At 38.5% G+C, this 14034-nt stretch overlaps 1 protein-coding gene across 1 annotated transcript in view; it reads left to right on the top strand.

The window, feature by feature from the left end:
- The window catches only part of rtn4rl1b (reticulon 4 receptor-like 1b), a 193875-nt gene continuing 179841 nt past the window's right edge, over positions 1-14034 (top strand). Inside the window, exon 1 of the mRNA XM_028465716.1 lies at positions 1-680. Coding sequence (XP_028321517.1) covers positions 668-680 — 13 coding nt within the window. The 5' untranslated portion in view covers positions 1-667. The remainder of the gene's footprint in view (positions 681-14034) is intronic.

The following is a 14034-nucleotide window of genomic DNA, read 5'->3' as shown; positions in this document are numbered from 1 at the left end:
CTGTGCGCTTTTGATCCACGAGGTGCAGTCAGATCACGGAGATAACCATCACCTAACATGTGAGAAGCTGCATTATAGGCGAGGAGGAGGATTTTAAAGAAAAGCATATCGAAGTCTACATTATTAAGGAGGATTTGGAAAAGGCTGGAGTGAATAATCCGACATCAGAGGGTGGATGTGAATGCAAATAACTTGGGTTAATTAGAGATTTCACCGAATTCTGGAGCGATTTGAGGGGCTTTGAAGAAGCAGCAAGGAGGAGGTTGTGAGATTGAATTCCACATCACCTCGTCCTGCTTTGAAGCTGTGAGAGGAGTTGACAGCGGAGGTTGGTTGTGTTCACACCGCGCTCAGCCGCGTCTCCAACCGCGGAAGGATGCTCTCTGTGCGGCTGTCTCTCACTGAGCAACGCCTCACGTCCTCCAGGTCCGACTGACCACTTTTTGTTCTTTTCTTGTGTGTTCTTTTTGTAAGCGACGTTCGTGATTATTTGTTTGCCAAATTTGATCAAATCACTGAGGGTCTGCGGCCAAAACTGAGGAGAACCAGCGGAGCAACACCTGAGAGCATCCACTAAAGCTCCGGATCAACTTCAAAACTTAAGTTTGAACCTGGAATATCGGAATAGATGAATCTCAGAGGACATAGGAACTCATAGACCAGAAACATGTTCAAAAGGGGTGAGTAAGCTAAACCTCCATTTTTTTTAACCCTCGCACAAAACGCTTTCCCTTTTTTTTTAATATTATGAACATTAATGTGATCCATCCTGCTCTTTCATCATGTCCTTGTTGTTTATTTCTCTGGTTATGAAACACATGTTTATGAGGAAAAAGAAAGGCGCATCCATAATGCAGCACACTGCCCCTGCGCAGATGTGCGTTATTATTAGAGGGAGCGCATCTTTTAATTTTGCACCACACGCACTGAAGGTTCCTGGGAATTAAATATTCATCCGTGTAAGACTACGTGGGGACTGCCGAGTGATATTAATACAGCAGATGCCGCAGTGCAGTTTATGAGATGTACCTGGGTCACAGGGGCTATCTCTCCGGGTGCTGCACTCTGCTAAAGCCTTATTATTATTTCCCCCTCTGCCTTTCACCCTTTCACTACATTTGGATTCAATGAATCCAATTCTCAAGTTCACCGGGTTATTTTCCTGCAGGACATACCACTATATGAGGACTGGGGACCTTTTGCACTTAAAACTTTTATAATAATAATAAATAAAAAAACCCACCCATCATTCAGAACAACGTTTGAGGCTGAACACCCGTTTCTCATCTTCTAAGGAATAGTTTATTCCATTTATTTTTCATACAACGGTAAAGATCGAGTGTAGCTACATCTGATGATGACAGCTGTCACTTGCAATAAGATCTTTCTTTCAGTTTGCCGTCCTCTGAGACCCTTTTGTGTAAACTCGATCAAAACCTGCATTTATAGGCGACACTTTTCAATGAAAACCAATGCACTTGGCTTTTATTTTTGTAACAATAAACCATATATACAGATACATGTGGAAGAATGTACCATCATTAGCTGAAGTTGTACTATTCCAGCAATTATAATGACATTTTTAATATCCTTTAGCTTTGAATCATATTGTCAGCACCTACACTCTACATTTCCTCTCAAGCCGATCTGTTATGAAAAGTGTTATGATCGCTTTTTTTTTTATTATTTGGGAGGGGGAACCAGAATGAGTCAAGCCGCACTGCCAGAAGAGCCTATTTAGAGTAATAATGCATACAATGTCTATGTGTCTGTGTATTGTGTCCAACTAATGGGCCCTGCTGGTAAATGCTTTTCTGATATTATATCACAAGCAGGAGCATCATGTCGTAAGATTTCCCACAGCACACATTAATTTTCCATTAAAGTGTGGCTTAAATGGAGAAGTAGGAAAGGTGCAAGGTTGATCGGCAGCCCAAGATTGTGTACTTCTGACATGTTCTTCTATTTCTTCTCTGGCCAACATTTCTGTGTGAGTCATCTCTCTCTACTATATACCACCTCACAGCAGCAGTGGCCAGGAAATCACTTAATTCTAGGCAAATGACTGTAACGTCCATAATTCACCAGCCTGCCTAAAGTGCTCAGTGTGCCATTATGCCTTTGAGTTTAAGATTGTAAAACAGGGAATGGATGTGTCAGCTTTGGCAACAACACAGCATAGGTTGTTTGGTTTTTTTCTTCTTTTCTTTCCTATTTTGTAGCAAATATAACTTGTAAAGAGCCTTACTGATTCAGCAAGTGTTGCTTTTACTGTCACAGATTCATCAAAGACAAACCAATAGAGGGATGATTGCTGCTTAGCCATTACGGTAACAACACCTCTCAGACAAACTTTCATTTGTGGCTCTCATTATCATGGTAATGCACAGGGCATGTAGACGTAATGGCGGTTTAGCGTGTCACACTCTGTTGGTGTTAATCTCCTTTTAATCAGGGTCATTATTATCACTGCTACCAGGAATGACCATGACTTTGTAACACATGCAGCATGTGTTATTTAGTGTCTCATCTCCATTAAAACATTCATAATTACATTGTCATTAGACATGTTTGGTACAAAAACTGGGCGATATATCGAGATTCAAGATACAGAGTTTTCTATTTCGGTGACAGAAAATTATAAGATCACCTATATCGCCATATATTGATATATTTTATAACTTATTTTGTATTGAAATACTCATTTTAGGAGTCACTACTTTTGCTACTTCTCAGAACAGCATTAAAAGCACAGTTGGATGGTGTTCTGAGTGCGTCCTAACCCAGACCTTCCGCTATTCATCCACACTACAGAACTCACCCACACGTGCTGTCCCTTAGGAAGAATTGTGTAAATTTGTCTACAAGCATGAAATTTGGCATACTTGCAGATTTTGACCTGTTGAATTTAAATCTGGTGGGAGCCAGGGCCAATTCTCAATGGGGGTTGCCATATTGGACAATTCAAAATGGCAGCCACCCAAAAAACAGGTTTTTCTGTTACTTGCCAACCAAAAGTCACATAATTAAAATTAAAAACACATTTTTAAGCTTCTGGAATGAAGGGAAGTATGATACCTATTTGACAGTAACCTTAACTGGCATCGAAATCCAATATGGCCACCTGTGAATATTTAACAATGAACATTTACGACTCAAAATGTCCAAATCAACTGTTTGTTAATAAATTTGTCTGTGTGGCATTTTGGATCAGCAGATTTAACCCTGAATTGTCTTTCTGGTCAGACTCATTTTAATTAAAATGTTTGAGATTTATAATGTCGTGTATATCGCCATTTTGAGGAAAAATGTCAAGATATGAGTTTTGGTCCACGTTGCCCAGCCCTACCCTAGAATGATTTTGAGTGGCTACGTTTGAACAGTTATGGAATAATGCAAAGCATACATGTCACTGCAAGGCTGTCAAGCTATCAGCATCTCCAACCCAATCAGCCATAGTGGGCACAAGGGATGATCTGTCAGATGATCTGTCTCAGCGGTGAAGAGGTCCACTAGCTGAATAGACCATACTGTGGTGTGGCGTAACTGCTGCTGTATGCGTTTCAGGATTAATAAAAAAAAGATGCTCGGCTGGTTTTCATGTTTTCAGATGCACAAGGCATCCACGCAGACAAGCAAGGAAATATTTATAGAAAACGCAAAAAAGCTATTTTTATTTTAGTACCTTTGTCGTAAAAAAGGAAAGTATTGGTGTATACTGGAAATTTGGGAGTCACTGTATGTGTTGCAAATCCTGTCTGTCGACTGAAGGACTCGAGTTTATTCTGCGTAGAGTTTGCATGTTTTCCCTAACGACGTGTGGATTTTCACTCGTTTTTCCAGTGCCACGCCCACCTTCCTTTTGAGTTGTATTAATGCTACTGAATAGATCATGTCGTGAGCCTCATGTTTTACTCTTTAGAGTACGCCCATTGACAATTGCATGAATGTTATTTAATTACATTTCAAAGTGTTGTGTTATTAAATTATTATCTAATCAAACGTAAACAAAAAAAAGCACCGTATGTACAATCACCTTCTAATAATAACAATACGTGGAGATAATTACCGGCACCTGCTGTGAATATGATATGCTGTGGCATTTAGTAATCACATTTTGCAATTAGCTGCAATTACAAGCATTGACTTTAAAGCAGCTTATTGCCAATGTGCTTTGAGCACAAACAAATAAGGGTTCATGATGGGCTAATAATGGGTTCCACATAATGGTAACACAAGGGAAGCATCCGTTGCCTCTTTTCTTCTGCAACTTTCCGCCTCCTCTCGCCTATGCAGACATACTCACATCGAGGTCACATCAAATAGAACTCTTCAGTCTCAGTCTTTGTACAAATTAACAATAGCAGATAAAGGGAGAGCTATTTATGATATGAGTCATTGAGATTTGCTAACACTAATGGAACAAATATTAGCGTGGAACAGGTCTTTCTAATACTGATAGATCTAAATAATCTCGTAGAGAAAATAACCTGGAACAACCAGGCATGGTTTGTTGCAAGGTTTATGTCCAGAGCTGTTTTGTTTGACAAAACTGATTTCTCAATTGTACTTATTATCTTCCCAAATTCCCTAACATTATCATCCCTGTGCTCTAGCTCTTTGTCAGCTCTGAATTATTGAAGCGTCATTGTTTACTGTGTGATTTGCGGTTTGAAGTGAGGCTGGGGGTTTGAAGAAAGTGAGAAGAGCAAAAAAAAACCCGCTAAAAAGCTCAAACAATTTCTTAAAACTTTCTCAGATGGCAGGAAAATAGAAAGCAGAGATTTCAGATGGGGAAATAAAAGGATGGTGGGGGGAAAAAAACACATATCTGCACTGTGTGATATATATTTTTAAAAGTTTGTTTTTCTACTCTTGACGTCTTTCATCCACAGCATGGAGGAGTAGTGCTCAGCATATATGTCTCACAGCAAGAAGGTTTTGGATTAAAAATAGGGTACAATTTTCAATGTCTGCGGTAGCACTGGGCGATTTTGCCTCGAAAAAAATCTCAGAAATTTGAAAGAAAAATTTGAGTTTCGATTATTTTTTCAATGCACTTAAAAATGACTGCAGACACCAGATATATTGTCAAAAGTGCAACTTTATTGCTGTGATTGTCCTCAAGAGTTAAAATGCATAGAACAATCCCAAAATAAAAAGTAAATGAGATTCTGTCATTCAACAATTTCAAGCTTTATCCCAGGTTTAAGCAAAACAGTAACTTCACAGTAGATTCAATTTTCTGATTAAGAAATCAGATAATCACAATTACAATTAAAAAAATTATAAAAAAATGGGAGGAAAAAAAAAAAAAAAAATTCTTTTTTTTAAACTCGAATTTGCAAAATAAAAAATCATTTTTATGTACAAATTCGATTAACCGATTTTTTTTGCCCAGCCCTAGTTTGTGGTAATTAAAGATTTCACAAATAATATTTTGGGACCATAGCAAACATTTTTATGTTTTTTTTCCCTTTAAACGGGTGGTTTAGGATTTAGCTTTGCAACGTGACATGGACTTGAAGCAGAAATACGTAGGTATATCCTGGGGTGGTCACTTGGATCTCTTCTGTATGGAACTTGCATGTTGTCCCTGTTAGCATGAGTTTTCTTTAAGTACTCCTCCCGTTCTCCCCGACCATCTAAAAACATGTATGTTAGGTGAAATGGAGTCCCCAGATTGCACATAGGGATGAATAGCAGTGTGAGTAATTGTTTGTCTTCTGTTTGTCCTGTGATGGACTGGCTCAATGTCCAGGGTGTACATCTGCTTAGATACTCATACATCTGAAGAGGAACAAGCGGGTCAGACGATAAATGAATGATTGAACATCTTTTACTCGGTTCAATGCACACAAATGTTATGTGCCTCTCATTGTAGATGTATTTTTGGTGTAGTCCTTATGCAACAGAAATCAACTAAACTGACTGATTTGTGTATGTGTCTGTGTGTGTGAGGCCAGCTAAGAAAACACTAAGTCCAGGGTAATTGACAGAAGAACATTACCAATTATTGGATAGCTGAGACACATTTATTTTACTCCACACAGGGCACCTCTGGTTCTGTCACTGAATTCCAAATAAGTGGTTTAGCTGAAGGCAACTTTTCAGACCTGCAAGTCATTTATTTAGTGACCAATGAGGGGGTTCAATAAAGACTCTCAGGCAGTATTTAGTTGTGTGACACTTTAAGAAGCTAGAACATAATTATCAAGCCGCTCTCACGAGCACACACACACACACGAGCACATGTCCATTCTCTGCCATTAATAGTATTTTTTTAATATACTGGAAGCCATTTCACATTTTCGTGTCAACCATTTCACACAAAATTAGGTCAGAAGGACTGAATTTAAAGGGTGGAAGTGGCTGCTCTTATGCAGCTGAGGAGAATTTTATGAAGAGACATCTGACAGTTTAAAAACACAGGACTTTTTGCATTGTATTATGACTCGTAGATGGGAATTATGGAAAGTGCACACACAGAAAAGGGTTCCTCTAAATGTGCCCTTAAGAAAATGTCTGATTCTCGCGCAACGCCATTTTCTCGGTCTTTGTTGTGTAAATGAGATGCAGGAATGGCCATTAGCAGATGATAATGAGGTGAAAGAGACAAACAACCTAAGCCCTGTTGGTTTTTCTAATATTAATAATTTATTTGAGATTAAGTGGCTAATTGGAGTGTAAAGGTCAATGTCAATGAGAATTCTATAAATCTGAAGAGACAAGTGGGGGAGGAGGAAGAGGAGTAGGGGTACTCATTTAGAAGACTGTTGACAGAATTCCCAGGTGCTCTCTTGTTACTTTGACAGCTTCAACCCATTTTCTCAGGGCGATGCTGCCTTTGTGTGCTGAGGACAGCATTTCAGTTGCACCACCAACAACTGGACGTCTGCCCTTTTGCCATTGAGAGTTTGCAAGTCCTGTGATGGATTGGTGGTATATTCACAATCAGAACTCATTTACTGTAAGATGTTTGACGTGAAAACAATTGGTTATTCATTCATTCATTCATTGAGATAATGTGGGATTAAAGGTCCCATGTCATGCTATTTTTCACCCATCTCCATTTGTTCTAAGAACCCCAAAACATAGTATTTGAGGTTTATTTTCCAAAACTCGCCTGTTTTCTAGAGTTTTAGCCTCTGAAAAGTCACTTTCTCAGCAATTCTACACAAACAGGCTGATTTGCATCCTACTTATGCATATTCATGAGGGGCGTGTCTATAGATGGGACACTGACTTCCTCCTCCCCTTATGGGCCAGAGGATGGCCTGCCCTCCACCCACCCACTCCGTAGCCGAGCTCATGCTGCTTTATAAACATGAGGCAGAGTGTGGGGGCGGGGCGTTCACCGGTACATACATAGACTGTAGAAAACACATACATAGCACTGTGCAAAGGACGCTGACATGCTCACCTTTGTGGGCGTGTCTGTTTACATGTCAGTCACGGCAGAGAGCTTCCTGGAGGCGTGGCTTCTCCAGCTCAGTGCCACGTCAAATACTCGTCTCCAACAGGATTCCCCGTTTGTTCTGTGGATCTGTTCATGTCTATAGCTGTGTAGTTAAACAGGATCCGACATCTTTCTATTTGTGTTCATGTGACTGGCTACTGTCACATTCACCTCTGAGCTTAATGCCAGTAATATAAGGTGTGTGCCTGTTCAAGCTAATGCTATCCATGCTCAAGTGTCTGTCAGAGCTCAAATTGAGGGTACGGGTAATTAGGACATGTTTGTTTAAAACTCTATTCTGAGATGGGAATACACGTAATTTGCTCATGCAATTAAAATGTAGGATCACTTTAAACTCAATCTTCTCCTTCAAGATGAAGAGAACTGGCTTTTCCCTACATGAATGACCTTAGAAGACTAGCTATGTAATCTGATATTCCTTTATAAGATGAAATAGGGGATTTTGGGGATAGTTTGCAGGGAACAAGATGATTCAAAAGATAGCTAAAGTGGGGTCTGGATGAGTATATTTAAAAGGCAAGGCTGAAGGACAGACAGCGTTTTAAGAATTGCAGAATATATGCCAAGGTCCTTTCCACACTCACATAGCTTTTTAAATGCAAATCACTGCCAATTGTCTTCGAATGGTTTTTAAATCCAGCCATTTTCAGCTGCAGCACCATGTTGACCTTATTCCAGCCAACAGCATGAGGATAATGATAATTGGGAGTTACTAGGTTCAATTTAACCTTTTATTTCATTGTATATCTACCAAACTCAAAATTTCTGTTTTTTTGTGTGCTTTTGCAATTATCAAAGTGAAATGCTGTTGAAAGCCACTCCTTCATAATCTACCCTATGTATTTAATAGGTTAATTGCAAGTGTGTTACTTGCATCACAAACACAAAGCCTCCAAATCACAATAGTGTTGTCAGCTGGTGTTTTGTATTACAGCGATAAGCCTTTTAATTATTCCATTATGTTGTAGAGAAAAGAGACCAAACTAAACAGCAATTACATGCTGAGGTGAATTGTTGCATGCACTACCAACCACACCGCCCATGTCAGTCCTATGCTGCAATGCATCTCAGGCTTTCCCTAATTAAGCTTGCATTGATGTTTTCTTTAGTTTTTTCCACACGCAGTTTGTTGAGGAAGGATTTATTTTAGAGATGAAGCATCAACATAGTCGTAAGGTTTAGTTTAGTAATCTGCTTGTTTGAATTACCTGACCCTGTAGGATTGTTATGCATCTCAATGAGCTTTATTTTTGTTCAGGTTTAGATTCAGGAGGGATTTCAGGTAAATGAGCAAACTGCATGCAGATATAAAAATGCTTCTTATGTTTACATTTTGTACAACTATATAATATGTATTGTGTATTAAAGCATTGGTTCTCAACCTTTTCAGCCCACGACCCCCAAAATAAAGGTTCCAGGGTCATGTGGAGACAGGAACATCTATAAGGGGGAAAAAGGGGAGAGCTTTTTGGGGCCCATTCATAAAGTCAGCAAAATGATGGTCCATTGTTCTATGAATCTGTTCTTATTTATCTGAATAATATCCACTGTTATGCATGAACTTTAGTATTATTATTTGGGCCATAGTATATAGTCATCTTCAAGATATAATACATTGTAATACAAAAGTAACTAAAAATGGTGGAAAAGGTGGTGGAATGGAATTTTAAAAACCACAGAAATTGGTTAAAAGTTGCAAATTAGAGTGGGCAAAAACAGAAGCATCAATATTGGCTTAAAAATGGCGGGGGGGGGGGGGGGGGGGGGGGGGGGGTTGAGGTGATGTAATTTAAAAAGTAGAAACAATTCGTTTAAACTGGCAAACATTGGGAATGACAAATCGTGAATGGGGTTACCATACCATACCAAAAAAATAGGTTAAATAGGTTAAATAGGTTAAAAGTGACAATGATGGGTTAACATATGTGACATTAGGTAGGAAAAGTGGTGGAAAGGGTTTGTAAGTGCTGAAAATGTCTTGAAAATGGAAAAATGTTGAGAAAAGGCTTCGAAATTTGATGGAGAAGAGGCAGAAATGGCAAGAAAAAGTGATGTATTAGTTACAATATGGCAAGTTTGGTGTAGTTGCAGAAAAAAGTGAAAAAAAAAGCAAATATATCTGGTAATAAAAGTGCCAAATGATGCTTGATTTATCAGTAAGTTTTATTAAATATTGTAATTTTCACTGATAATGATAATAATGATGATGCATAGGTGTTGTTAGTGTGAACCATCAGCGCTGCAGTGAAGGTGAAGGAAGCCTTGCAAAATCTACCTGGTTGTATCCCAATTCTAGTCATTTTCCAAAAAAACAGACCGTAAATATGCAAAAGGCAACTTTAAGATGCTAAACTTAACATTAAGAGGGACATAAAGGCTATGTTGTTGCATTTAGAATCAACATGAAAATCGGTGTCATACAGTATAAGTTGTTGATACTATTAGGCATATGCAGAGTTTGCGGGGGGCAGGGGGAGAAAAATTTACAGTTTTCCCAAATTCATTACATTTTTTTTTCTATAAAATAGTTTTCTGCTGCTTTGATTCTAACTTATTACTGTTAGTTTCATGTCAGAGATGTTAGTTCTACCTCAGGTGTATAGTATAAGTTTTCAGTGAAATGGTCCCAAACTTTTGAGACTTTAGGTTGGTTCTTCTTCTGTTGCGCAATTCTTCTTCACAATGTAAATGGTGAAATGACACTGCACACAGCAATTCATGTATGGCACTGCAGCAAAAATGAAGCAGAAAGCGGATGTCACGGTCTGAGTTTACTGTACCTCGTACTGAAATCGATTATGAGCATGCGCACTACCGGAAATTAAATTTTTGCCAGTTACGCTGTGAGTTTTGTTACTTCCATTGTGCTGAGATTGAAAATTCGATTTCAAAGTAAATGTTATTTGACGAGTCCTGAATGGCTCCTTTTCTTGGGGAAACATGTACAAGTAGAGGTTCCAACACCACAAAGAAAGGATAGACAGGTTAATCTTCTTCATGGTGAAGGGTAATTTCTTTTTCAAAAAAACATGATTATAGTATACACTGCAATAAAAAACAGTTAACCTAATGTAACTTTACAATAATAAGCTGTTGTATTCATATAAATTAGCAATCTGATCATATACATTGGAATAAATAACAGTTAACCTAATGTAACTTTACAATAATAAGCTGTTGTATTCATATAAACCTGATCATGACGATCATATTTTTTTTTTTATCATTGGTTAAAAAAAACCAATGATAGACTAATTTTTAAATCAGTACCGCAATCTATGTGCATGGCTAATCCAGCATGGGTACATCTCAGTACGTAGCAGTCACATACTGAGATTGTAAGAGAATCTCAGTACGGAGGTAAACTCAAACTGTGACACCGGCCCGATTGTATCATGAATTTACAACATTAAAAGACGCGTCGACACACATTTTTGGAGTCAACATTCTCATCAATGATGTTACTAATCATTTTTGCATTATTGCATATGTTACACACATTGTGGTTGGCATGAATCTTGAGACGAAATTCTATTTTTTCTTTTGACCCCCCCCCCCCGGGCAAGAATCTCAAACTCAGCCTATGATATTGAGTAAGGTCTTGTCGACCCAGTCCCAGCAGTGGGTATTTTTTCTTTGGAATTTAGATGACAAATTAATTGAGAAACCGTGGAGCTGTTTTTGTGGTTTCTAACCATCTGCTGTGGTTGGCAGGAGACCTTGAAGAGAAAGTTATATGCCGTCTTGCTTCAAGTCAAAAGACAAAAAGAGCGGCGAGAGAAAAGAAGAATAAAGACTCATCGAACAGTCTCTACCATTTCTATTGTGTCTTATTGCTGCTGTGCTGAACCCAGTCAAGGCCTCAATCACTATTGCTCTAATCCCATGAGAGGTCAGGGATCACAGAAGCTAGACTCTGACAGAGAACACTTGTTCTGCTCTATCCTAACTCCTAGTTTAAGATCACTGTGTGAGTAATGTGTGCAGAACTGTCAGCTCACACTTCTACTAAAACTACAAAAGGTCTCTAATGTCTAGATGGCCATGAACAGCCTCGGGTTGGCCCAGAGCAATGGAGACAAACCTGGTGTGAAGACATGATGAGAAAGTGATTCCTAGAAATTGAGTGTAATGTAGGAGGTGAATATAACAGATGTCATCTGTGGCCACTAGGTCTGCAGTGAACAAATAGGACACGCTACCAAAACATGCACTAAAGATATTCCCGAGGGGGATTCTATAAGATTTATGATCTGCCTTGTAACCACCAGTTCCCATAAGGTGGTGGATTGCCAGTGTTTGGTAACAAACCTCTTTTTTTGCTTGAACATTAACACCCCAGATTTGTTCCTCTCTAACATATACAGACTTGTCAATTATCAACAAAAAAGAGCAAAACAGAAACTCAGACAAGACAGCACTTGGTGGTTGGAGCTCATTTACACATCTCTATTCCCAGACGTGTGTTCATGTGTTTAGTCAGTAATATGGATGGTCTTTAATCCTATTGTGGCTGCTTTGCTAATTCTCACTACTGCCAGTGTGAGTCTCCTTATCCCTCACAAAAGACATCAAGGGAAAACAAAAGGGTGCTGGGAATAAAGGTAAAAGATGAGTTCTATTAATGGGGTATTAGATGTCCACTTCGCAGGAAAAAAGAACTATTGCAATACTTGGCACGTAAGGGCTGTTTTGTCAGCAAAATGATGGCATAAACAATAGTAGGCAGGGGTCATAATGTTAAGGATGATTTATGTGGGTAAGTGAACAGAAATGAATTATCAAAACAAAAAAAAATTAAAAAATATGCAAAATCAATTAGTCAAAATAGGAAAGTTAAGCACATACAGACTCCCTCTGTTTCTGTTTTCAGAAGCACTTCATTACACCTCAACTCTGTGGGTTTTTTTGCTTTCTCACACTTAAAGTATGATGCACACATCAATCATGTCCCAAAGTCTTGATGCAACACCAGCTACGGTACATGATGTGGCAGTGAGAGAGAAAAAAAAGTCCCTATCTGTCACAGCTTTTTTACAGCACACACACACACACACACACACACACACACACACACACACACACACACACACACACACACACACACACACACACACACACACACACACACACACACACACAGTGAAACCAAGGTTTTCAGCTGTCAGTTAGGTTACATACATAAGGTCTGTTTCTCATCCCTGCGTGGAGTACCTGATGAAAGCACATGATGATGGCAGTATTATCCAACTGATCGAATAGCTCTTAGCGCTGTGTGGGAGCAGCTGTGGCTTTCAAGCAAACACACACACACACACACACACACACACACACACACACAAATGTCTAAACTCCAACGTACATTGACACATACTCTGTCTTGCTCTTCATCACTTTGAGATTCACACTGTTGCTAACATCCGTGGACGTACTGTATGAGTCCACTCTTTCCTTCCCATCTATCGGATGCTAGTGGTTCTATTGATAAAGTAGGTGCACTGCTCATCTACTTATGTTCCACATATTCAGTAGGATTTTCATTTGAACATACATTTTATTTCCTTTCATTTATTTGTTTTTTTTTTGTTTTTTTCAAAATAATATGTAAGATTCATGTACACTTATAATTGCAATAAAATGTCTGCTCAAAATGGAGTGGGAATAAAAATAAATAAATACTTATTTATTCCCATTTAACCATATTGCTTCTGTCTGGACTTCTAAAAATACACAATAAGTACAAAACAGAATAGGGGAAAAAAAACTGTCTAACTAATAATCAGTAACTTAAGATATACAAGAATACAATGCAAAATACTAACAATGGTAATAAATACTATTTGCATATAAGGACAACACTAGCCATAGATGTAAACGGCCTATTAGTTGCATTAAGCCCCGCCCCCATCCTCACTGTACTGTGACCAGATCATATGTTTATGAAATGACGTGAAACTATGAATGCTTTGGCATTGATTTTGTTGTAAATCCAGGCTGTTCCATTTTTATTTTCATTTAAACCACACATGTCAAACTCAAGGCCTGGGGGCCAAATCCAGCCTTTTGGAACATCCAATTCGGCCCGCAGGAGAAAGTAAAAATAACAGAGAAAACATGAAACATTGTGTAAATGAAACTCAACAATATTTGCAGGGGCTCACAGTTTTCCGCTACTTTTGTCAGTCATTTTTAATGTTAAACTGTTGAGAGAAAAAACCTCAAAATTCTTGCAAAATCTTTTAATTTTCCTCAAATTATTACATAACATTTTCCTTAATTAAATAGAGATTGGTTGGAAATCTAAGAAATTTAAAGTGAAGACCCTGTTGGGACTGCTGTTTGTAACTTATTGTCGGTTTCTTGCATATTTTGTATTTTATGTATATGTACAAGTGCAAACTAGGGCACAATAATGTTGAAATTTCTCGTTTATCCCACATAAAATCTGTGGCCCTCTTGGGATCAAACTGCTCTGTATTTGGCCCCTGAACTAAGATGAGTTTGACACCCCTGATTTAAACCCATCATTCCCGATTCCTGCAATCGCTTGAAAA

Source organism: Gouania willdenowi, chromosome 13 (assembly GCF_900634775.1).
Source record: "Gouania willdenowi chromosome 13, fGouWil2.1, whole genome shotgun sequence".
Classification (NCBI taxonomy): Eukaryota; Metazoa; Chordata; class Actinopteri; order Blenniiformes; family Gobiesocidae; genus Gouania; species Gouania willdenowi.
The sequence above is the reverse complement of the archived record's forward strand: the minus strand, read 5'-3'. Positions and strand labels throughout refer to the sequence as shown.